The sequence below is a fragment of the Syngnathus acus genome, chromosome 22 (assembly GCF_901709675.1).
Source record: "Syngnathus acus chromosome 22, fSynAcu1.2, whole genome shotgun sequence".
Taxonomy (NCBI): Eukaryota; Metazoa; Chordata; class Actinopteri; order Syngnathiformes; family Syngnathidae; genus Syngnathus; species Syngnathus acus.
The window spans coordinates 7,479,991-7,503,210 of NC_051106.1; the positions used below are offsets into that span (position 1 = coordinate 7,479,991).

General features: G+C 46.0%; 1 protein-coding gene across 4 annotated transcripts; it reads right to left on the minus strand.

The window, feature by feature from the left end:
• Positions 1–1,938: 1,938 nt before the first annotated feature.
• On the minus strand, positions 1,939–22,904 carry fermt2 (fermitin family member 2). 4 transcript variants are annotated; one of them, XM_037242515.1, is made up of 17 exons: positions 22,448–22,904; positions 21,121–21,279; positions 14,028–14,261; positions 10,857–10,985; positions 9,556–9,588; positions 8,133–8,358; positions 7,952–8,054; positions 7,739–7,846; positions 6,727–6,861; positions 6,544–6,593; positions 6,071–6,195; positions 5,873–5,979; positions 5,581–5,799; positions 4,515–4,535; positions 3,816–3,940; positions 3,602–3,743; positions 1,939–3,482 (listed from the first exon to the last, which is right to left on the minus strand). In XM_037242515.1, exons 2-17 carry the CDS (start codon positions 21,275–21,277, stop codon positions 3,309–3,311), a joined length of 2,088 nt encoding a protein of 695 aa, XP_037098410.1. In that variant the 5' UTR covers positions 21,278–21,279; positions 22,448–22,904; the 3' UTR covers positions 1,939–3,308. The 4 variants fall into 4 exon arrangements, with proteins under 4 accessions (XP_037098410.1, XP_037098411.1, XP_037098412.1 ...); XM_037242516.1 differs by lacking the exon at positions 4,515–4,535 and having other exon boundaries at positions 22,448–22,901; XM_037242517.1 differs by lacking the exon at positions 9,556–9,588 and having other exon boundaries at positions 22,448–22,899.
• Between the last annotated feature and the right edge of the window lie 316 nt (positions 22,905–23,220).

Consider the following 23,220-nt stretch of genomic DNA (forward strand, 5'->3'; position numbering starts at 1 on the left):
TGTGCTTCCATAGAAAACAGATTCAAAGAAGTTTGTCCGCCTAAAACGAGCAAGTGATGAAGGAAGCCACCAAAGAACTCGAGAGGTTAAGAAGTTAATTGCCCTCCTCCTGGATTCTCATCAGTTGGCACTCCGTCATGAAAAGGGCTCCCAAAGGAGGTGGGAGGAGCCGCTGCTATCGGAGGCCTACCTGGCACGCAGTTTCCCTTGGCTTGAATCTCTGCCTTTTTCCCTTTCCCTCCTCCTCTCTAAATCCTGGAAAACATAAACATCCTCTCAGCCACATGGAGATGGGCCTGGGCTGTGTGCGGCCTGCATGGGGGGGGGGCTTGGTCCCCATGGTGAACAGGGTAAACATGGACCTCCCTAATACACTTGGAGAACTAATAGCACTTAAAATGGGGGGGATGTAGGTTCCTACTGTCCCACCTAAAAGTTTTACAACTACAAAATGACAGAAACTACCAAATAGAAGACTCTTCCAAAAGGTTCATTATTCAATTCAGCACAGAACAGAATTAAACACATTCACTGCCATTGACGGCTACAAAGATCCATTGATAGTGAATGAGATCATTAAAATTACTCATGTGACCTTTTAAGGCTTTTGTGAAAAACAAAAATAGAGCAGTTTGTTCTTAAGACGTTTCGTTCCTCCTGACGGCGGATTTGAATTGTAGCTTAAGAACGGTCGAGACAGCGATTTGAACAGATTTAAAGCTGATAGCAGCCATCCATCATGTATAAGTGCCGAGCCAGCCGCTAGTAATGCTTCACATGTGCCGAGCCATCACAGTCGCTTTGGAATTTTGCATTACTGGAAGTAAATTTACTAGAACAGTTCTCAACTGTGCGGCTAAACCAGGTTGAGCAAGCTCCTGACACGTTGGCGTGTAAAAAAACTCCATTTGTAATGGTTTTGTTTACACATGACATCAGGCCGGACAAATTATTGACCAAAAGGCTTTTTGTTATCCCACAAGACATCAGATGAAAACAATGTGACACGCGACATGATTTTGGTGTTAGCGTCTTGGCCCGACGTCGTGTTGAATCGATTTCCATGGAAACGAGTGACTTTTTGTTTTGATGTGGCTCTCCAGTGACCAAACTGACTCTGAGTAATGATGTTGAGTGCTTGGCTCGGACAAAAGGAGATATATTTGGTGTTAGTGCTCAGGGTGGTGTGTTGTTGGCTAGAACTAAATATCAACAGGGGTCGTTTCAAAAGTTGACAGTGATCCTGAAAAATTGAACAGCGGAAAATTGGCAACGGAAATTGTGACAGGGTAACTTAGATTACAAATGATTAATGTTAAATACGTTCTAGTGCGTGACCCAAAGAGTCTTACTGACTCATTGCTCCACTACAATGAAAACAGGCCCGTTTATCCAAACGTGCAAATTACAAGACAAGGCTGACGCTAGACAATTGATCAAATACATGTTACTGTACTCCCCCCTGGTGGAAAAACACAGTTACTACAATTGTGATATGTATAAAAAAAAAAAATAAAAAAAAAGAGAAAAGTCCTATTTTTGTAAATAAAATAAAAACGCTTCTTGAATGCAAATTAGGTAAATATTTTTAGAATATATTAAAATAAAACTAAAGGATTTTTCTAATCTTAGAACAGTCTGAATGTTTAAGAATTTTTCATAAAATTTTTCAAGCACTATGCCTTAAGCAGAAGAATTCCCCAAAACGTGAGGCGTTAAATAAAAATTACTTTTATTTATTTTAAAATAAATGCATGTTTTTGTTTTTTTTTCTTTTACAGTCAAAAACAACCCAACAAAATAAAACAAAAATAGACATGCACCGTTGTTCCTGACACGAGAATGGCAAACAAAAACAACGACAACAAAAAACACGAAGCCAACTCCTTCATATTTCATTAAACACTTTTTGGACGACAACAAAAAAAGCTGCAAAAGTAGTGTTTGAGTAAAAGACACATATGTATTTCCGTGAGTTTAGGATATTTTCATCTTTACGTGATGACATTCATCACGTGAAGAACACGCGCGCTCACACACACACACACACACACACACACACACACTGAACATATTTACCCCTCAAAGCAGAGAGAAAAAAAACTGTACAATTCTATAAAAGCTGTGTTTTTACATTAGTTACAAAACAAATAATACTTCATTTTGCTTGCATAATTGATTGTGGGCCATTGCTGGTGTGTTCTCATAGAATTCATCATCAAAAACAAGAATAATACTGTGGCCGTGAGAGACACGTAGAGGTAATATGAGGATTACTTAGACCTCTGTTTTGTGACAGCGTTTGTGTTAAAACAATGCAAATATTAATATTTCATAATAATTTTGCTTGATATTAAAAGCCACCCAGCTCCCTGCTTCATGCAAAGTGGACGCTATCTTTAGCGTAACATCGGCCCAAAATTCAATGCAATGATGTCCAAGTGCTTAGCGAAATTGGCGGGGTATAGGACCTGGGGGAGAAATGAGGCTAGAGCATATATTGCATATCCTACTAGTGCACAGAGTTGTCCATGACAATTGAGCACACTAGTGAAATGACTAGCGAGCACTAGGTTTTTTTTTTACGACTGTATGACATTCTTGTGCACTAGTAGAACAACTTAAACTAGGGAGGCAAAACGGTGCACTAGATGACAATTGTGTGCTACGAGTACCGCTAGTGTGTCCTTCTTGTTCTACTAGTACGCTAAATGGTCTTACTAACGAGGTCAAAGAAAAACTTGTAGCCTCCTGAACCCTTTTAGTGGCGGCAAACACAGACCAGTAGTTGAGCTACTAGTGCACCCTGTCGACTGCCATTTTTTTTCCTATTGTGTACTAGTAATTTTTTTTAGTGAGGATAAAGAGTGGATTAGTACTTACCCTTCAGTGTGCAAGGAGGGAATGGAATAGATGCTCAAACTTCTTTGTAAGCGGCTCACTGGTCGTTTTGCCCATTTAGTAACAAGTTGTTGATTCACTAAAATGTCATACAGTGGTGCCAAAACATTACCGGTAAGACAGTTTCAACTCAACTGGCTTACTCTATCTGGATATGAAGGACATTGAATAAATATGATACTGTATACTCTTCATTTGATATCCATCCTACGGTCCATGTACTAGTACGCTCTTTGTCCTTTTTAGTGGGACGAGATGCTACAAAAGTACACACTACTAGTGCCATGAAGGTTGAAATTCATTAGCGTGGAGCACGCACGCGCTTTACTAGTGGGAACCAAGAGCGTGACAGTCCATGGAGCGTGCTGTAGTGTGCAAGCGGGTGGTCCCGATGGCGAGACGCGTGGTCAGACCCACCCGCTGGTCAGCTTGTAGAACATGTCGTCGTCCAGGGTCTCGTTCTGGTCCTTGGCCCGCGTGGACAAGAAGATGTAACCCCCGATGAACTCGTGGACCACCTTACAGTCCACCTCGGCGCAGATGAACGACAACTTGGGCTCATCTGCAAATTCGACAGTCACCTGCAGGGGGCATTAAAAACAAAAAAGCTGGAGAGAACAAAAATGGAGGACACGTTGATGCTACGTGCTACTTATGTTAACATCTGTGTCGAATGTCAGGCTTGACACGTGTTTCTTACCATCTTGATCTCCCAGTTGACGTTCCACTGCTTCATGTTGCTGAAGCGCCAGGTCTTGATGGCGTCCCCGGTGCCGGCGTCCATGCGGATCAGACGATTGTAGGTGATGCCGATCAACTCGTCGCGCTTCCCGCCTTGGAACCTGATAGCAGCCGCATGTCAGTAAAAACATGCGAGACTGTTTTTATATCCACTAGTCTCGGGCTAATCATACTTGGCCAAGAAGTGAGTGATTCCGAACTCTGGCAGCGACTGCCAAGCCTGGATGAAGCGCATCTTGGCCTCGATCAAACTCATCTGGGCCACGTTCTGGTGGGCTTCAAGAATGCGGGCCGAGATCTGGGAAAAACAAACGGTCGTACAGTAAATACTTGTTTGACGACCTGTCATGGAGAGCCACACAGAGTGAAACCAGGCTGGACAGAGGAGCTGAAGGAAAATCCAACCCGTGCAACTCTGCATGCATGGACTGCACACCCGTGTTTGTACACCACCATTGTCCCTCGTGTAGACACACCTAGACTTGAAACTCCAAACCCTACTTTAAAATCCCTACCCAGGCTTGAAACCTTGTCCTAATTAATAATAGAGAAGGCACTTTCCTTGGAGCTGGTCCGGGGTGTAAAGTCGCGCTCCAGATGCCGATGAGCTTTACACCCCTCCGGCATTTACCGGTCAAATAAAAGGCGACTAGATGTGAACGGATGACGACAGTGTGTGGAATTAATCAGTGATGATGCTGATGATGTCGTGCATTAAAAATGTGGCCTGAGGTCCTTCAACACAGTGATGGGTGTTAGACGCCAAAACTAGCACGCTCGCTGCTATTTGACACTCAGATGTGGTTACATGAGGAGGCGACTACTAACTACCAGGTCAGGTTATCAAACATGCACACTCAGGATGAACTTACCAAATCCCTGATTAAGCCTTGCTGGAAAAGGAGGACAGAAGGGATGAGAAACGGAGGAGGAACAATCAAACCGATTGAAGGATGTTAGGGTTAAAACGCATCCACAAAATATTGAACATTTCAATGCTGCAATTCCTCTTTGACCCACAAGAGGGAGATGTAGGCCAAGTGTCACCCGTGTCATCTACTGCCCATTTGTTTTTCGAACCACACACACCCAGGAAGTTGATTGTTCTGGTGTTGTTGTTTTCTCATGTGTGGCCTTTGGATGGGGAATTCTTGCACCCCAGCTGGGACTTTCTGCTAACAGGAAGTCCTCTTTGAAGGCAACTGGGGGGCTTGAGGGGGGGTGTGGGGGAAATCGGAGCTGACATGGCTTTTCCCAGGCAGTTTTCCCGCTCACTACTCCCATTTCCGGTTGCTTCTATGACCCCCACAGTATTACCAGGAGTCGCTGTGAATAATGGGACTTTACTGTGGTCCATGTTCTTACAGAAACGAAAGCACATGGCACGAGTTGAGCGAAGGAGGCCGCCTCAGCAGTCTCCTAACACGTTGATGGCGGACGTGTACTCAGCTGTTCCCAATGCACACGTACACACAGCTGAGGCTTGCATGCAAATCCGCAATTCATTACAGCTGCATGCCAGTAACTATGTACAAATACTTTATTATTGCAATTAACTTTGTATTTTTCCAGAAGATTTTTTTTCTACTTTGAAACTATTACAGTGCTCCCTTAAAAAAAAATAGCTCAGTACTAGGGACCCTTGTCTGAGTGGGAGAGGAGGGGGAGAGCGTTTCGGGGTAAGCCAAGGCCGATGCCAGGAGGCGTCCATCTGGGAAGCATCAGACGCCACTTTGTCGCGACCCACTCCCCCGGCGGAGTCATCAACAAGTCAACAAGCTCCCGCTAAACACTCACGCAGTCACAACGCAAACCGTCTGGTGTCTCTCTCTGACCACAAACTGCTGACTTGAAGAGACTCACTGGTTACCGGAATGGGCTGTTACTGCTTTTTGTGTGTCACTGTAACCCCCCCACCCCTTCTCCTTCCCCCCTCACCTGCTTGTTCTTGTACTTCTTCAGGTAGCGCGGTGACACCAGGCACTCGGGGTTGATGTCGCTGGTGATGGGCTCGATGAACTGCGGGTCGGGGTTCATGTGCTGCATCTTGAGGAAGGACAGGATGTTCTGCACCTCCAGGTTGTAGGAACTGTCCGCCATGGTCTTGCCCTTGGACGCCAAGCGGCAGGCGGCCATCCAGTGGGCGTACTGCTTCTCCTGAGGATATGGATATCTTCGTTCAGACACGGAGCCCAAAAGCAAGCCAGCTCAAAATGTTGCCACTTCTCACCGTGTCGCATCGCAGCCAGATCTCGTTCATGCCGTCCGCCACGGGGATTAACAGCTTGATGTTGAATTTCTGACCTGATATGTTCACATCTGGGGTCACCTCGCAACCTACGGTGACAGTGCCCGTTCAAATGTTAGCTGGAGTAAATAGCACAGACGCATGCGAGCCAAAAGTGTTTTTTTTTTATTCTTGTTGCACCTCTGAGGTTCATTTGGTGAGCAGGCGTCCCGTGCGACTCCTCTTTAGTCTTGTAACAGGAAATTGTGATGTCTTTGAACGTGCACCAGTACTGCTTGTAGCCCTTCAGCGTCAGCTTTTTGGGTCTGCAAAACACATCACATATAGATAACAGTTGACTTTTCTAGACATCATTTTATGAGAACCCCACCGCCTTCCATCTCAAGATCGTCAGCAAAGGCACAAAGCCAGAGACTGAGTAATTATGCTTTAAAATGTGCTTAGTCTTAAAGTTCAAAGCTAAACGGAAAGGCCTTTGGCAAACAACCCAATGTGGATCTTAAACAGGCCTTACTGTTATTTAAGGCCGTTTCCTGCTTCCTGCTTTTGGGATAAAAATGCACCGTCCAACAACCCCCCCCCCCTTTTTTTTTTGCTTGTTTTCTGAATGAACACGCTGTCTTGTGGTATCGGTTGGCAGTCGGTGGACTCACTTGAAGACTTTGACGTAGTCCGCTAGCTCAGGAATAGACGTGATGTCACCCTAAGAGGAGAAACGGGGAAGTACGAATCCAAACATCAATGCTAGCCAAAGCTAAGAGAGTCCTAACAATTAACTAGGTGAAACTATGATGTCATGCTAAGTACAAGATCTAAATTGGCGTGTGGTTTCCTACCAGGGCATTGGACGTCTTGCCTCCTTCCAGCGTGATCTCCAGGTCGGAGAGGGCGGCGTCCACCTCGTCCACCTCCTTCTCGCTGTTGTTCATGTGGTTGTCCGACGACATGATGGACAGCTTGTTGATGTGGTACTGATGGGAGAGAGACCAAAAAAAAAAAAAAAAAAACAGTTTCATCACATTTGGGTGAACCCAGAGAAAAAAATGGACAACTGGAAGGCTAGGAGGTGAGAAGTCAAAGGATAAGCGACAACGTTTGCTACGACAACACTAAACACAAGTTGATGACAAACGCTAATTCTAACGCCAAGCCGCTTGTGTTATTCGAATGAGCAGCTGTTGACCCGTGAAAAACACACACACGCACGCGCACAGACTCATCGTTAAGGTTAGCCAATGTGGAACAAAGGGCTCATCACTCCTCTCCGGCTACCGATTAAACATTTGCAAGGCCTGTCGAGGTGACATCCTGTTAGCTGCAAAGTTCAAAACAGGTCTGGCGTCTATTTTCTAACACCTGATTATCTCATCTGGACGTGCCGTTCCGCCAACGGTAGCCGGCGACGTACTGAATGCGGGAAGTGCGGGCTCTTTATTTAGCCTCTAGTATCCACCTTCCCCTCTCGTGAAACCTCAGCCAATTCGGTGAGCTCATGCGAGCCTTGATGAAAAATAGTATCCAACAGTGGGGAGGCGTCCAAAGAGCCCAGTGAGGAGTAATGGGAAACCGGTTAATTATAACATGAGCGAGAACAGTGTCCCGCTAGGCATTGGCTAGTCCGGGGGGGTGCAAGAATGCAGCATCCTGTGGCCTGAAGATGCTCTATAATTAACCCCAAGAGTGAGGACAGGGTGGTGCCCTAAGAATGCAGATTTTTTTTTTTTTTTTTTTTAAACTCAAGTCCAAAATAAATGTTAACACCCCCCCAACAGTGGCAAAGGAGGGAAAAGGCCCAAATTTGGACGTGTGCATTTCAATTTACTGACAACATGACAAGGCAGTTTTTACCTGCAGCGCGGCAAACATCATCATTTCCTCCTCCGTGCACTCGATTTCCTCCAGCAGGATGGCCCACTTGGACTGCTCGTAGAGCTGGTTCACCCTTATGGCGTCATACTGGAGCGAGAGGTGACAAAGTTCAACCAACATGGATTGACAATGAATAGATTGCAGTATCCTAAAAAAAAAAAAATGTGTTGACGGTGTTTTATGGGCAATTACCTTTGGGTTGAGGTCAAAGAAACTGTGGTATTTAAACCTTAGCAGCAACACTTCGTTCTCCTTGACATCCTGTTCCATCAGAGACCTCGACGAGTCCAACCACCTGGACACGCACAGTTGCATTTGTAGTAAAACGCCTCAAAACATCGTTCGCCAAGCGAGGACATGGCGTTTTCCTCACCCCTGGTTGATCTTGGCCTTGTCCAGAAGAGACTGCGGCTTGTAGAGCTTGACCAGGATGTCCGGGGAGGCGATAGGTTGGCTGACGGCGAGGATGCCGGGGTTGCCCTCCGACAGGGGGCTGTCGCCGAACCAGGCGGACGTGGGGGACAGCGGGCTGCCGTCTCGTGAGTCGTACGTGGGCGTCATGGTCTTGCTGTACAAGCCCGGGCTGGAGTAGATGCTTCCTGAAAGTCGTCCAACCAGAGGCTTGCATTAGAAACTTGGCTAATGGACCGGCTAGCAGCACAGTGCTCATTAAGTGATACAAGCATGAAAAAAAAAGCCTTTTAAGAATTTTTGATGACCAGAACTTTTTTTACTATTCATACCAAATTTCATGCTTGTATCACGACTGACAAATACTGAAGGTGACCACTCTCACACTTATTAGCAGCCCGGCCACATTGCAGATGAGTGGCTTCAATAATGGCGTCCTGGCGGGACTGACGTGGGTCAGCATGCACACGATGCACAAGATGTTTGAGTTTTACTCACTTAGGGGGGGGTGCACATAATAAACTTCCCCAACACAACAACAAGAAGCCCGGCGGCCATCTTGTTTTTGGAAAAGGCTGATTCAGAGCCATTGCCGGCTTTTGTGAGTAAGAGGAAAATCATGCTGGGAAGTTGCCAGATTAACTTTATGTATGTACCCCCTTTTGTGAGTAAAGTGAAGTGCACTCCGTGCAGAAAATGGCACCGCACAACTTGGCACAGAGGGGGAAGCGGAAAGCTTTCCGGGGATATGAGCCAAAAACGACCTTAATATTCAACAAGTAGGTGTGTGAATCTGACCAAACATTGCTACCCCACCATTTTTGATCCCCTTCTTGAAGTGTCAACATGCTACACTACTGGCTCTCTTCTAAAACCAGGAAATGGGTTTCAAACGAAGGTCATGAGAACAGGGTGCAAGCTGGAAGGGGCGGGCCACCCATCCTCGCCGGAGAAGGGTGTTATTCATGAACTTCTTGGTGGATTTGCGCTAATGCCCGAGTTCAGCGGGTCAGGGAGAGCCCGACCATCACTCCCACGGGGAATCCAAGAGTAGAGAGCGTGTACAAGGGGGGGGGGAAAACACAACTCGGCCATCCTGTTTACAAACTCTGATACGCGAGTCGTTTCAAATGCGTCAACTCCCCAAGACCACCAAAAGGCTGTTCTCGCTCCTTAAAATGGCGAGAAGTTCCTCTAAAAACGCGACTAGCGCACTGAAAAGTGAGGCCAAGCTGTCAGCTGACAGACGAGCCAGACGACTGCGAGGCCTACGAAGGTTATGGATGTCATGTGATCTCCGCGCAACAGCTGTGATGAAGGAAAGGGAAGGCGTTGGTGAGGAAGCAGTGCTGGAGGAACAGGAGAGGACAGAGGGGAGAGCTTACCTTTGACGGGGCCGATGTATATTATCTCAGAGGCTAGGATGAAGAGAGAAAGGCAGAGGGAGAGAGGACAGTGGAGGAAAAGTTCATGGTGAATATTCAGGAGTCTATTTTTTTTAAGGAGGGGAGGAAACAGAGGTGAAAGGAAAAATAATATGAGATGGTTATTTTTTTTTTTTTAGAGGCGAGTAGCCATGGATGGTCAGGCGAGGCCTTGTGACAGTTCCAAGTGTCAACTTTGGACACACTTGCTTAAAATTGACTCCTACGGTGTTTAATGTTCTTGGCACGAGACATTTTCGAAACGCTACATTTAGAAGATAGAAGGGTGAGGTCTTTGGTCTCCGAGTGGAAATAATTGGTCATGTAACCTCAGCACTGTTATTGGTGTCTCCTGCAGTACGGTGGCGGCTAGGATATTATTTACGTGTTTAAATATTAGTCTTAGTTGAGGGTAGCGAGGGTATGAAAGCAAAATTCTCTTTAAAATAAAGTTAATAGTGGAGAGAAATACCATATTTGCGTCAAAATGGAGCACACAGCTTTTTAGCCACTAAATAATTACATTGGTGGGAGCGCAGCGCTTAGGAGCAGCCTGTAACAATTTGCTGTCTTTTCCCAATGAAAAATGAAAGACATGAAGGAAACATATCCATTCCAGTATTGCGCAACGCTACGCAAAGTGTGCGGGAGGGGTCGTTACTGTAACAACCCAGTCGGCTTCGGAGGTGATTGCATCGCTTCCTCCCTCATTGTGATTCCGATCAGGCTAAGCGGCCAAGCCCTCACACACGGGAAGGAATAACGCAGGGCAATTTGGCGCGCTCTATAGCATGTGATCCGATGGGCGGGAAAATTCTTGCCGCTAAGTGAACCCTTGGCACCGTCGGACGGAAGAATATATCTGCTCATCGAGGGGAAAAAAAACATGTACTGGGTGTTGCCGCCGGCGTCCATTTTAAAAATATTCAATCGTGTCACGTGATCTTTTTCTGCGTGCTTAAGTGAGGTTTGACGGTGAAAGTGGCGCTGACCCACTCGGGGTCGTAACTCAGCGCCGGCTAGGCTAAAGCGGGGTGCCGGTGTTGCGCAGCACAGTCGGGGGGTTTAAAATGGCAGCGTGACCAACTATGTGTGGAATCTCAAGCATCCGTCATCCTCCCCGCCAGGGAAACCGGGGCCACGGAGGCCACGCAGGGCTCGTATATTTGGATCGGCGTATCTTTGGTGGAGCGAAATTCAAAATGGATACATCACGGGAGCCGTCTGAGATTCCAAACGAAATCATCTCCTGAGTGACCGACCTGATCCAGGGGTTAGGAGCGGACCCTCTAACTCCAGATCATCCTCTTCGGCTTCCTCCAACTTTTTCTTCTTCTTTTTGGGATCACGCGGCTTACGCAGTAGAGATAACTCCTCTGGGTGACGGATATCTGTGGAGAGAGTTGAGTCAGGCATGATTAAAAATTCGATTAATTAAAAAATATATATCAAAAAAATGAGCATGGCAAAGAGAGGAGAGAGAGAAGGTAAGAAATTCAGAGACAGCTGCGGCACATGAGCCACTGGAAAAATGGCAAATCCCTTTTCTCAAGGCCCCCACAAATCTTTGCTTGGAGTGTAATCCCCGAGTGAGACAGGCCAGACAACCTCAACCGTCCCCCCCCGCTCCACACACACACACTTTTGACAACCATTTCTCAAACTCACGCACACGTGTAAAAGTGCAATTGGGTTGCTACTGAACGCCACAACTTTAAACATATCTTGTGCGTGTGCGCTTGGAAGAGTTCACAAATTGATATAATGACTAAACCAGAGTCACCCGGCCCCCTCCTCGGGTCTTGGAGGCCATAAGCATCAGTGCTCATAGGGAGACATATCACAAGATGGTAGACTTGGGGGCGGGGGCAAAACATGCCCTGTCCGATTTTGATTTATCTTCTCATCATCCCATCCTTTTTGCAATCACTTTCGACGCACAAGAAGCTAACTCAAAATTGTTTGGACACAATTTTGGTGGTTCCACAGCGAGAAGTTTGTGGAACTCGGATAATGGATGGCGGCGTGTGTGACTGAAGAGTCTGTTTAGGGAAGCGTGAGCAGAGGGAGAAAATGGTAGCAAGAAATCTCCTTGTTTGCTTTGTGTAACTAAAGCAAAAGCATTCCAAGGTATTAAAAACGACCAGATGGGAGTTCGCTCACTCCCACTCGCTCTCCTTCTCTCCTCCTCCGACTTCACTGTAGCGTTCGAGCCCAATCCCTCTGCCCTTATACAGCCATGTGAGCTGCAGGCGTGCTGCCGATCTTCAGGCCCACCGAGCTGGGCTCCGACACGAGCGCACACACACAACTGTGCGTACGTTGTGAGAGACACGTGGCGTTTTGACTCACCACTACTGAAGGACAATGGGGGGGTGAAGTTATTGCGATCACCTTATTTGAATTTACCCCAAACCAGCTGATAAATACGTACTGACACAATGGTGGGGGGGACCCTGAGGGTTTTTGTTGCTGGGAAAATTCAGACAAACAAAACATCAGCAGAATTTACCTGGCAGAGGAACAATAGAGATACACGAGCCTAACTGCTCCCCCGCTAGTAGGTTCCTAATTTATTGCTGACGAACTGGGTAAGCGTATTTTGAATTATAGGTTCATAATATTTCACAAGCTGGTGGGAAAAAGTTTACCGGCACTCGCCACATACTTGCGGCCTCGAGTGTTGATGCTGACAAAAAAAAAAAAAAAAAAGAAGTCCATTAGCGGAATTGACACCTCCAGTAGGAGAGTCAATCTTCCATCCTGCAGACTTGTGGCAGCGAGCAGGCCGGCAGCCAAAGTTGAGGGCTTGACTGAGATCCAGCGATGAAAAAATAAATTTAAAAAAAGCCATGCTGGAGATGTTTGCTCTCTAGAACACATGATTCACTGCAGTGACTAAGGCCAATCGCGACACCGTCACGTTCTAAATTTATAGAGCGAGAGCACGAGCCCAGATTTAAAATAAATAAATAAATAAATAAGGACCCTAAATGGACTAAAACGAGTGGTGATTGTGCCGGACCACCAAACATGCACTAAAGCAGGGGGGGGGGGGGGGCCCCACAAGGTAAGCTCCTACACTTTAGCGATTTGGATTTGGCACCGATACTAGCTAAAGTCACTCCTGGGGCGCTTAAGTGGAGCAATCTGATTCTTGTTTACATTCTGTGGTGGTACTCAGGTTTTTTTTTTCCCTTGTTGCACCTTTGGACTGGCAGCTCCGGGTCATGCGCTTGTGAAGGCTCCATCATGAGGAGGTAAACAATGGCGCTCTGTTTATAACGCAAGAAAGGTGACTGAAGTTAATCGGGGATGTCTAGACAAGACGAGCCCGAGTCTGACTGGGCAAATGGGCGAGGAGATGCTTCTAATTAGTGGCAGATGGGCGCTTTTTGTGGAAAACAAATACTGTTGCGGACTGCCGTCTAATCTCGAATTTCTCAAAGAGCCAGCAAAAGTCCCTAAGCGTTACCGTCTTGTGACTTGGCATGCACGCGCCGGATGGAAAAAGGTCAAACTGTGTTTTGGTCAAAGCCGCAAACATGGGAAAAGCCGTTTCTGTCTTTACGATGGGAGTGTTCTTTGGACTTCCGACATTGTGCTTATGAATGGCAGTCTTTGTGTGAAGAATTATTGTCTGGTGATAACATAACTGGAAGTGAAACTAACATTACATTGGAGAATTGGAGATTTTTTAAGTTAAGCTGTTTTTGAGTTCTTTTGAATAAATAATAATAATAATAATAATAGGTATGATGACGAGCTCATGTGTCGGAATGTTTGAATATTTTTGACTTGCACATTACGCAAGCCACGTATCAAGTGCCGCCGAATCTTGACAGCCAAATCTTGCATCGACTCGGCATGCACCAAGTCTGCCAAAGACAATTTGTCCTGATTTTTTAAGCGGCTAAAATAGAAATATTGCAGACGCATTCCAGACCAGGGCGGTATCCCTGCACTGCATAAAAATGTCTTCTTTTTTTTTTGCCATGGCCTAGAGGAGCTGTCTGATGAAATAAAACGCGCCATTCCGGCAAAGTAAAAGCAGAAACGCCGCCACACGATCCTGCCTGCCTCCTTAACGCTGTCCAGTAAGAAGGACACGACAGGTGTGCAGCATGTTTGTGCATGAGAAGCTCTCCAGACACCCAAGCGCGATATCCTCCACCCTCTTATCAGCCTCGTGTTCCAGTGAGCAAGCGTTTGATATTGCATCATTGTTATTTGCTGTGCTCCAAGCCAAAAATGATAACGCGTGTTTACCAAATAGAAGCACAAGACAAGATGGAGCCCGGGTTCCAAGAACATGAGTCGAGAGAACCAGTTGGCAGAGCTGACTCGGCATGTTGGGTAAACACGAGTGGCGGAATTGCAGAACGATGACATTTTTTTGACAATGATAAAAAAATAAAATAAAATAAACTTACTGAAGGTCTTGCAGATGTCCGAGACGGCTTTGAAGACACGGTCGGAGAAGTTGACTTTGACCTTCATGTGCTTCATGTTGGGCAGCTGCAGGCGCAGGAGCTTGTGCTGCGGCGTGAAGAGCAGCCGGGCGTCAGCCTGGATGCCGTACTTGTCCAGCGTCCAGTGGGTCTTCAGCAGCCAGGTCTTCTTCTTCTCCCACCACAGCGCATGGTCCGACCAGTCCTTCTTCACATCTGGCGGTGGGAGTTAAACGTTAGCATGAAAACAACAAATAGATAAGCCATTAAAAACAATATCACACATTCCTTTCATCCCGTGGCACTACTGGCATTGGTCCAACGTGTCAACCAAACGTCCCTTCTGGGTAGAAGATCATATGTGGGGTCTTCCAAAGAGTATTTGTTAAGTCCAAGTGAAAGGGAAGGAGAGGGTATCGGGTTCGCACCGGTCGCTTTGTAGCAAGCCACCCGAACCGAAAGGCAGCTTTGCTTTCGGGCTGTTGTACGACAGCCATTCGACAAGATGATGACATCATAGCCCTGCTCTCATTGTTGACCGTGTGAGGAAGGTGAGGGCCTCGGGGATTTGGAAGGAGTTCAAAGTCGTCGTTTTGGCGCTCGAGGTTCTCTGCGTATTATAACAACTCGATAATTATAATTTCAGATTCTGCCTGGGAGTAGTGACGTCGATACTAGATCGTTATTCAAGTCTCATTTCCTCCGCCCACGTACTCTATGGAGACTGACCAGCCCATAGACAGTCTCCCTGCGGGTCTTTCCCTTTACTAGCTGAGTCACTGCTCGGATGCAGACGTCCGTTCATTAAATCATCCTTTTATTATTTTAGCCGAGATACGCGGTTGAGATCGCGTGTGCATCTTCTCAGCTGAACGGAGCTGCAAAATAATACATCAGAATAAATCAAGATCAAAACAACCGTGGGAGGCAATGAAATGATTGCAATTACAATAAATAATGGGGCAACGTCTTTCAAAAATGTGCTATTTATTAGTATTGGCTCAAAATGTGGAACGGCGGAGGAACAATTTATGCAGTTGCTCGGCGCTCCAGAGTTGCTCATTCTCATTCAAGGCTCCAGAAATGTGCCCAAAAGTGGCACCAAATGTCACATTAACATGAAGCAACAAGGACAAAGTGAAAAGCTCTCATTGACAGCTCGTGTCGTTTTTTTCCGACTGACTCATTGCTTCTGTCCCTTCTAAAAAGGGGAAAATATTAGGCCGATCTTGAAAGTCACTGGACGCCATGGAAACCAAAAGCCTCCGTATGAACTGTTGACGCCCTCCTGCAGATCGCATCTTAAAGGGGCTGAATGAGAGGGATTAGGGGGGGGGGAGCAACAGATTGGCCGCTTTCAATCAGGAAACAAGACCGCTGTGATGCCGGGCACGGCAAACCGGGTCGAGGAAGAGATTACAAAAGGTGATTAGGACTGAGAAGAAAGTTCAACACGAAAATGGCCACCAGGGTCTCAATACAGATGTCATTGATGTGGGGGGCCCCGAGTGGGAGAGGATGTTGTTTGTGAAGCACAGTTGCTTCCGCATCGTTTACGCTGCAAACACTTGGTAGCAGAGTGAAAACATTCCAAAGCTTTCTTTGAGGGAGGGGGGGGGGGGGGTCTCGCTGTCATCGCCACTTCCTGTTGTCTCAGATGTAGAATAGAATAGATCTTTATTCTTTGTGCTCATTGCTTTCCGCCACGACGCAGAAAATGAGGAATGAGATTAATAGCGTCATGAAAAAACAACACGTTGGAAAACGGCATTACATTACGGTATTAAAATTCACAGCTAAATCCCGTTAGGCATCTGACACTGCCTCCAGAGGTGGAAAATTGCAGGAGCAGCTTTGCATCCTAATTCTATGTTGCTGTTCTGTATAACCGCCAATCACATGGTGGAAAAATGATGGCTTCACAAACGCTGTCTCAGCACTATAGCAACAAAAAAGGTAACTAATCAAGATACAAGTTGGGAGGGAAAACTGAAAATAGTCCAATGTATTTTTGTAAGATTTTTTTTTTTGTATTCCAAACATGTAATTTCTAGTGTCTGACGGCAAGGCTATGTCCACTCACTTTTCACCGCAGACCAAATTCTATAGAAATCAGGAAATCTAAACTCTCGTCTAGTCAGGCTACTCAACAGGATAAAAACCTTCCTGACGCATAGTGGGGGGGGGGGGGGGGGGGGGGGGTCGTTGGACGGGTTCTTTCCGCACCAAGGCGGTAACTTAATCCACACGCAGTGAACGGTGAGGCCCAATGGCATATCCAAGCTAAAAATATAGCTTTCGAAACCTGACGTAATGCAGCAGAGGTGGGGGGGGGGGGCGCTGGCTAAGGGGGGGCTAAGTAATTGGTTGCATTAAACGTGGACCGGCGAGCCGCTCATTGGAGTGATGGGTTTGTGTCTTGAAAGACAAGGATAGGGCAAGCAAAAAAACGGGGAGGCGCTGTTTGATGACCTCTGCAGGATAGGAAAGATTGAATGCGTGTGCTGCGTTCTGATGCGTCCATTAAATGCATTAGACGACGGCGTGTTTGTTCGTGGCCGCGCTTTAACGAGCTAAATTAATCCATAAATTATGGTGAAGTGATTTGTTTTTATGCAACACTTTCCGACCAGGATTGCTTGCCTTGCTACGGCAGTCTGTGACATTGCTTAGCAAGGAGAATGCGAGGAATGCTAGCGTTAGCTAGCATCAATGCTAACGGAGGCCATCCAATGGAGATGGATGGAAAATTAAAAGGACATGAAAAATGAACGTGGATCAATGAGTGGCTGAGCAGGCCAGTTCAAATTTATTTTATTTTATGATGTAATTAGTAGGGGTGTAACGATTCATCGATACACATCGATTAATCGATATAATGCTCTACGATTTGTTGGCATCGATGCTAAACGTAAACATCGATCTATATCGCCCGTTTTTGACCTCGGACATTAGACGCGACTTTATTTTGAAATCCAGTTCATCTTTCCGGGAGCAGTGCGCGGCGTGTTGTGTTATGAGCAGAGCAGGCACGTGAAAGGGGAGCCGACAACTACGCGGCTCCTGGGCTGGTGCTATGGCTAGTGTCCAAGAAGACGAGGAAATTCGCTCCCCTTTGGGCTTCAAGTCATTCGTTTGGAAGCACTTTGTAATTTCCTAAATAAAGAGTTTGCAGTACATTGTTGATTTTGCGTATGAATTGTTATAAATCAGGATATTGTTCTATAGCGATCGTAGAGCACTATATCGTGATGTATCGTGAATGAATCACAGCAGGCTTTAAGATATCGGCAAATATCGTATCGTGATTCTTTGTATCGATATGATATCGTATCGTTACAAAACCCGCGATTTACACCCCTAGTAATTAGGTAATTTTAGCATAATGCTAGTCGATAATAACTAGCTAGTGTGGTTCAACAGAGAGTCAAAACGAGTCAGCTGAGTCGGCAAGTAAATCACAAGACTCGTGACATTGAGATAAGAGTCGACACGTGTTTGCACACACACACAAAAACACACACAAACAAACAAACAGTGTAATCTATTACAGGCTCTGATGCATTTCCAAAGGTACGCTAGTTATGGGGGAGGTGGCTGGTCTGGCCGTGATGGCAAAGTTCAGCGTTTTCAGCTGATAAAACCGCCCGAACGTTTCTATGGGGACTCCAGTTTGGCGCCGCTAGAGCACAACTTTGTTTCCATACACAACATAGACACATCTGCGGGTTTGTTTGCCTAAATCATGCCTCTCGTTTGTAAAGGGGGCAACGGTGATTGGCGTTTAAAACATAAGGCCTTAACAGACGACCTCCGTTTCACGCCTTCACGCGAGATAACATCAACGGCGGATAGTCGACACGAACGCAAAAGCCGCAATAAAGGCGGGCGATGACAACATCTGCACAGCGCGTGCAAACAAGATCGCTGTGGCTGATTGAAGAGAGACGCAAGAGCAGCTCATTGCAAAAAGCGGCAAAACTGGTCCAGTTGACTCAACAAAAGTTTCATCCCTGCATGGAACATTTTAGAATGCAAGCCGGCAGCGCTAGACAGTAAGTACTCGAGTACAGCCGCGCTAGCAGTGATACATTAGAGGGCTGGATGGCTATTAGCGTAAACCTTAGAGACAGGTAGTTTGTGTCCATTTGTGTCATCATCCAAACGGGAGCAAAACAATCGTACGCTCTCGTGCTTCACATCACCCTGATGCAGCTTGATACAATTAGGGAGCTCGGGGAATAATAACATTACCAAGAAAGCTAAGAGGGGACTCGGATCAATGGAGCAGATATGCAAGATGAAAGATGATTTTATTCTAACGGCGGGCATCGGGTTTTTTTTTCAAAGTAGGAAGAAAATGGCTGCTCAAAAAAGGATTTCAGGTTTGAAGTCAAATTATTTACTTCATGTACACTATGCGACAATGAAAAATATTAAATTGCCGTCGGGTAAAAGGTAACGCCTTCGCAATGGGAACATTTGTCAGTTTTTTACCTTAACAAAAAAGTGTTGTATCGGTTTACTGAATTGAGACGCAGGTGTGCGGTGTTACGACAACAATGCCAGAGGTTCTAAAATGTCCTCGCACTGGATTTTTTTTTCTCTCGTATAAACCAGTGAAGGAAAAGGGCAGTGACAGAAAGCAGGGCAGTAAAATGTTAGTATCACCATACTTGGCCAATGATAAAAAAAAAACATAGCGATAAATCACTCAATCTATGCAACTAATGAAATTTGATATCGCGACGCTAAGGAAAACTGTGGCGTACGATATTTGGCTGCAGCCGTGGTAGATTTATCGTACGCCGGCGGTTGTCTACAGTCAGCATATGAGCAGAAAACGGCACAATCACTGCCCCGCGGCATCTCGCGAATGAAACAGGAAAGTGCTGGCCTGGGCAGGAACGCTATTTAGGCTAACTACTTCCTGTCAAGGAGATTAGGGAGCAGGACCATCCCAGAGCCGCTTTTCGATTCATAAAAGCCAGATCCTTGCTAGCGCCGTCGCTAGGAGAAAATGATGTCACCGTTGGGCAAAGTCATCGAGGTTTGATTTTGGTGTTTCAAAGCGAACGGTCTCGCGCTAAAATTAAAAAATTAAAAAGTGACAGAAGAGCAGGAATTGGGCAAGCTGCAAAGGGCAAAATGAAGGTGCATATAAAAAGCCCAGAGGAAGTTTGACATCCTGTGGTATATCGCATCTGTTTCCTGGCAAAACTTGCACGCCGATTGTTGGAAACCGCATAAGAAAAATTGACACAGTTCCTAGCAGGACACCGAATTTAGAAGAAGTCGTCTCCCTCCGTCCGAGCGGGTCCACGGGAAGATTAAGAGATGTGTGGATGAGCAAAATAAACAAGAACCCAAGCGGGGCGAACGCCGCTCGTTGCCTTTTTGGGCAGTCGGGATTCTGATTCAGGAGCCGCTTGCTTTTTTTAGCTTGCTGACACTTTGGAGCGCACGTGGGATTCTTGTCATAGTTGTGTTTGAAAAGAAACAGATGCCAAGATTGACGACATCGCTTTAGGTTTGATTTTCGAGGCTCTCCTTCACGAGAACATAAACGCAGGCTGGGAATCTAAACTCAAGGAACTCAACGAATTGGCCATCCACACAAGACGATATGTAGTCAGGGTTGGAAAAAGTAGTAAGGGGGGGGGGGGGGGGGGTATTTCGAGGGAGGGAGCTGCAGCAGTGACGGCAGCGACAGAGGAAGCAACATGCCAGACCCTGGAAGTCATTTCCTGCTGCATCCAAGACTTTTATGGAATTCTAGTAGTAGCGTGGCGGACGAGGTCCTCGCTTCGACCCCTCCCCATTGTTACTTCATGCGTCACCCCTCCACCCCCACCCCCACCCCTTCGTCACGCACTCTCCAGTCAGCTGCAAGACTGTGAATCTACTGTACACAGCTGATACGAGCAGGCCGCTTTCGGTAGCAGAAGTTCACGAAAAAATGGAAGGCTGTAGAAGACAAGGGGGAAAGCATTACGAGAAGATGGCTTTAAATAAGGGGGGAGTACAGCTGTGATCAATAGCTGAGTGCCTTTCTGGCATTTGTCTATTTAATCCATTATCGAAGGCTATCCTAGTCGGCGATGTTGCGGGCGCTCACGTGTGCTAGCACGTGCGCTTGAGAAACGCATTTTATAAGGACAGCTGCCATTGTCGACACATTGCCGCCTGAATGCGCCCAGCATGTATGACATGTGGATGTGAATGTTAACAACATCGGGCGATTAGGTTTAAAAATAAATGGACACGATGAACGAGGTTTGCCTTCTCCGCATAGGGAGGGAGCCGACTTTCATCCGAGAGAAGATTGAACGGTGAGAAAATGGTGCGCCGCATACTGAAGAGTATAATGGGATGAGAATGCTTTCTGTTATTCTCAGGATAAGGAGACTTGTTTTATCCAAAAGGAGATTAAGGGCACTGAGAAAAGGGAGTGATGCAGGAAAACAGAGATTGAGGGGTATAAAACTACAACAATGGATGAGAGTGTGTCACTTGTATTTACATCTCAATATGGAATAACTCGTTTTTATCCAGAAGGAGATTATAAACAGGAAAAAGAACGATGCAGCAATGTGAAGCATACTAATACAGCAACAATGAAAGAGGGGGGAAGAAAAAAAGAAAATCACTGGCTCCAAAACAAGCTCCACAAGGACCAGCTAAAGACGAGCACAGTGAACAAAGGCCTCAATCATGAGGCGGCCCGGGACAGGAGAGCTAAAAGCGGGAGTGTGGGCTGGGACTACAAGTCTTCTGCAGCCTTGCAGGAATGTCGGGCATTCGACAGGCAGGCAGCCTTCCACACACGACACACTGACACCCCCTCCACCCAAAAAAAAAAATCACAGCTTTTTTTCCTCTGTGGCCCTTGTGAAACATGCCACTGTTCAAGTGGCAGCAACAGAACCACTCTTGCACAACTGCATCCTTTCTTTACAGCTTAAGCCAATGATTTTTGTGGATCATTTTTTATAAGTTCCTCTTTTGATATTATTTGAACAAACATGTCACAAATTAATCTGCATTACAGCGCTTGAGCGTTTTTATGACTCACCTAATTTCTCCACCAGTTTGAGCATGACACCCCCAATGTGGATCTCGCCGGTGACCCTCAGCGACACATCCCGGTGGAGGTCAGTGACGTGCATCTTCAGCTCCCACGTCCCGTCGGCGTAGCAGCCATCAGGCATCCGGATCCCGTCCAGCGCCATTCCTGTCCCCCCCCCCAAAAAAGAGACTACAATAAGAGACTACCCATGACTAAAAAGAAAAAAACATTTGGATTAAAGGTGAAGTGACTCCAACAAGCAAATATCAACTCCGGTGTTCAATATAGACGTGTGTGTTATTTCAAGAAAAATGGAGGGCCATGGGTTGATAGCAAAAGTGTGCAAGAATGACCAAACATAAGCCACACAAGCCATACAGAGGTCAAAGTGTGCCTTGACAGAGGCATGAGACCTGCACGCGCAAAAACAAATAGAGTCCCCCCAAAACACACATTTTGTTGGAATCCATAGATTCTCTTTGGAACTCCCATTACTTGTGGGATATCGGTCCCAAGAATGTATGTTGAGATGTTTCATTTAGACATAAGCCAACATTTGATCAAATCCATAGGAAAAAGTCAAACTTTTTTGGGTTGGGGGTTTCAGTATTTCATTTGGTGAAGACAATTATGTACTTTACTGTTTATGGTTTGTTTGAAATGGTAGAATTCTGCAAAAATGCTACTAACAAGTCTTACATTTGTAACTTGATGCCAAAACATGTTGGTTTTTTTTATTCATTAGAGTACAATAACCAAACAGGACGTCATTTTGCACTTTTGTTTTCATTTGCCTTTATGCTAGGTGGAACTAAACAAGGGGAAAACGCTTTAACATTAACAATAAAAGAACGACTATAGTTTTTAAAGCACGAGTTTCCGAACTTATCGTGGGCTGAGACGCGCCCTTTTGTTGGGAAAAAAAGCATATGAGACAATCTGTCACTTTTCGAAGCGAACCGGTCTAGTCCAGGAGAGGGGGTGGGTGGGCTACGCCGGGCTAAACGTGGCCGAAAAAGGAGCTTCTCGCCCGGGTTTTAGGGGGTGGGTCCCCGTGTGGGACCCCGAACTCTTTGGCAGAAGGTTGTTACCTGCGGAAGCGATTCACCTGTTGGAAAGTAACGGTCTCACATTGCACACCGCACATGTCCACGGACGGAGCCCAATGCTTCATTGTGTAAGCCTGGTACGACATCTCAAGCGCATAATAACTATTTAAAACAGCAGCGAAATGGCTGAAATGAGCTTCTCGGAAAGTTGGATGCTAACAGCTAAAAGCTAAGGTTTAAAAAGCGGCATTACACGCCTAAAGTCAACTGCATAAAACACTCACCTTCACAAAAAAAGACACTCAAACGCTCGACGACACGATACAAAACTGCTTTGTCCTTCTTTATAACATACAGGATGAGTTCTGGGGAGGGGAAGACGGTCCAAAAATAAAGGAAAAAATCCCGACGAGTCGCCCTAGTAGAAGTAGTGGCGTATTCCCAAACACTTTTCCAGCAGGCTTCGTCTTAATGGAGTCCAGCCGTCCGTTTTTTCCTCCTCCTCTTCGCCCTCCTCCTCTTTCCAGCACAAGATCACGTCACTGCTCCAATCCCACTTTTCCTCTCCCCTCACAGCCACCATGCTTTTAATACTCGCGTAAAAATGAGGAGACACTTTTTTGCAATGAATCATGCGCTAAAAGAAAGTAGAAATGAACGTAGGAAAGAGGAAACGTGGAATAAGGAAGGAAACCAACAAAGTTAGAGGTAATAAAGGAAAGAGGAAGGAAGTTAAATAGGAAAGAAGATGGGAGTCAGGGAAGGAAATTAAAGGAAGGGAAGGAAGCAAGGACAGAAGAAAAGTAGTCAAGGTAGAGAAAGGAAGGCGCCTGGGAGGGAGAATTGAAACAAAGACAAAGTTGATAAAGCGAATGAGAAATAGGGAAGGTGGAAACAAGAAGGATGGTAGGAAAGAATGAGATGGAGGGAACAATAAAAGGAAGAATTGAAAGGAGGGATGGAAGCAAGGACAAAGAAGGCTGGGGGAGGATAACATATGGAAGGATAGAAGGATGGAAAGGATGGTGAGAAAGAAAAAGATGGATGGAAGTAATAA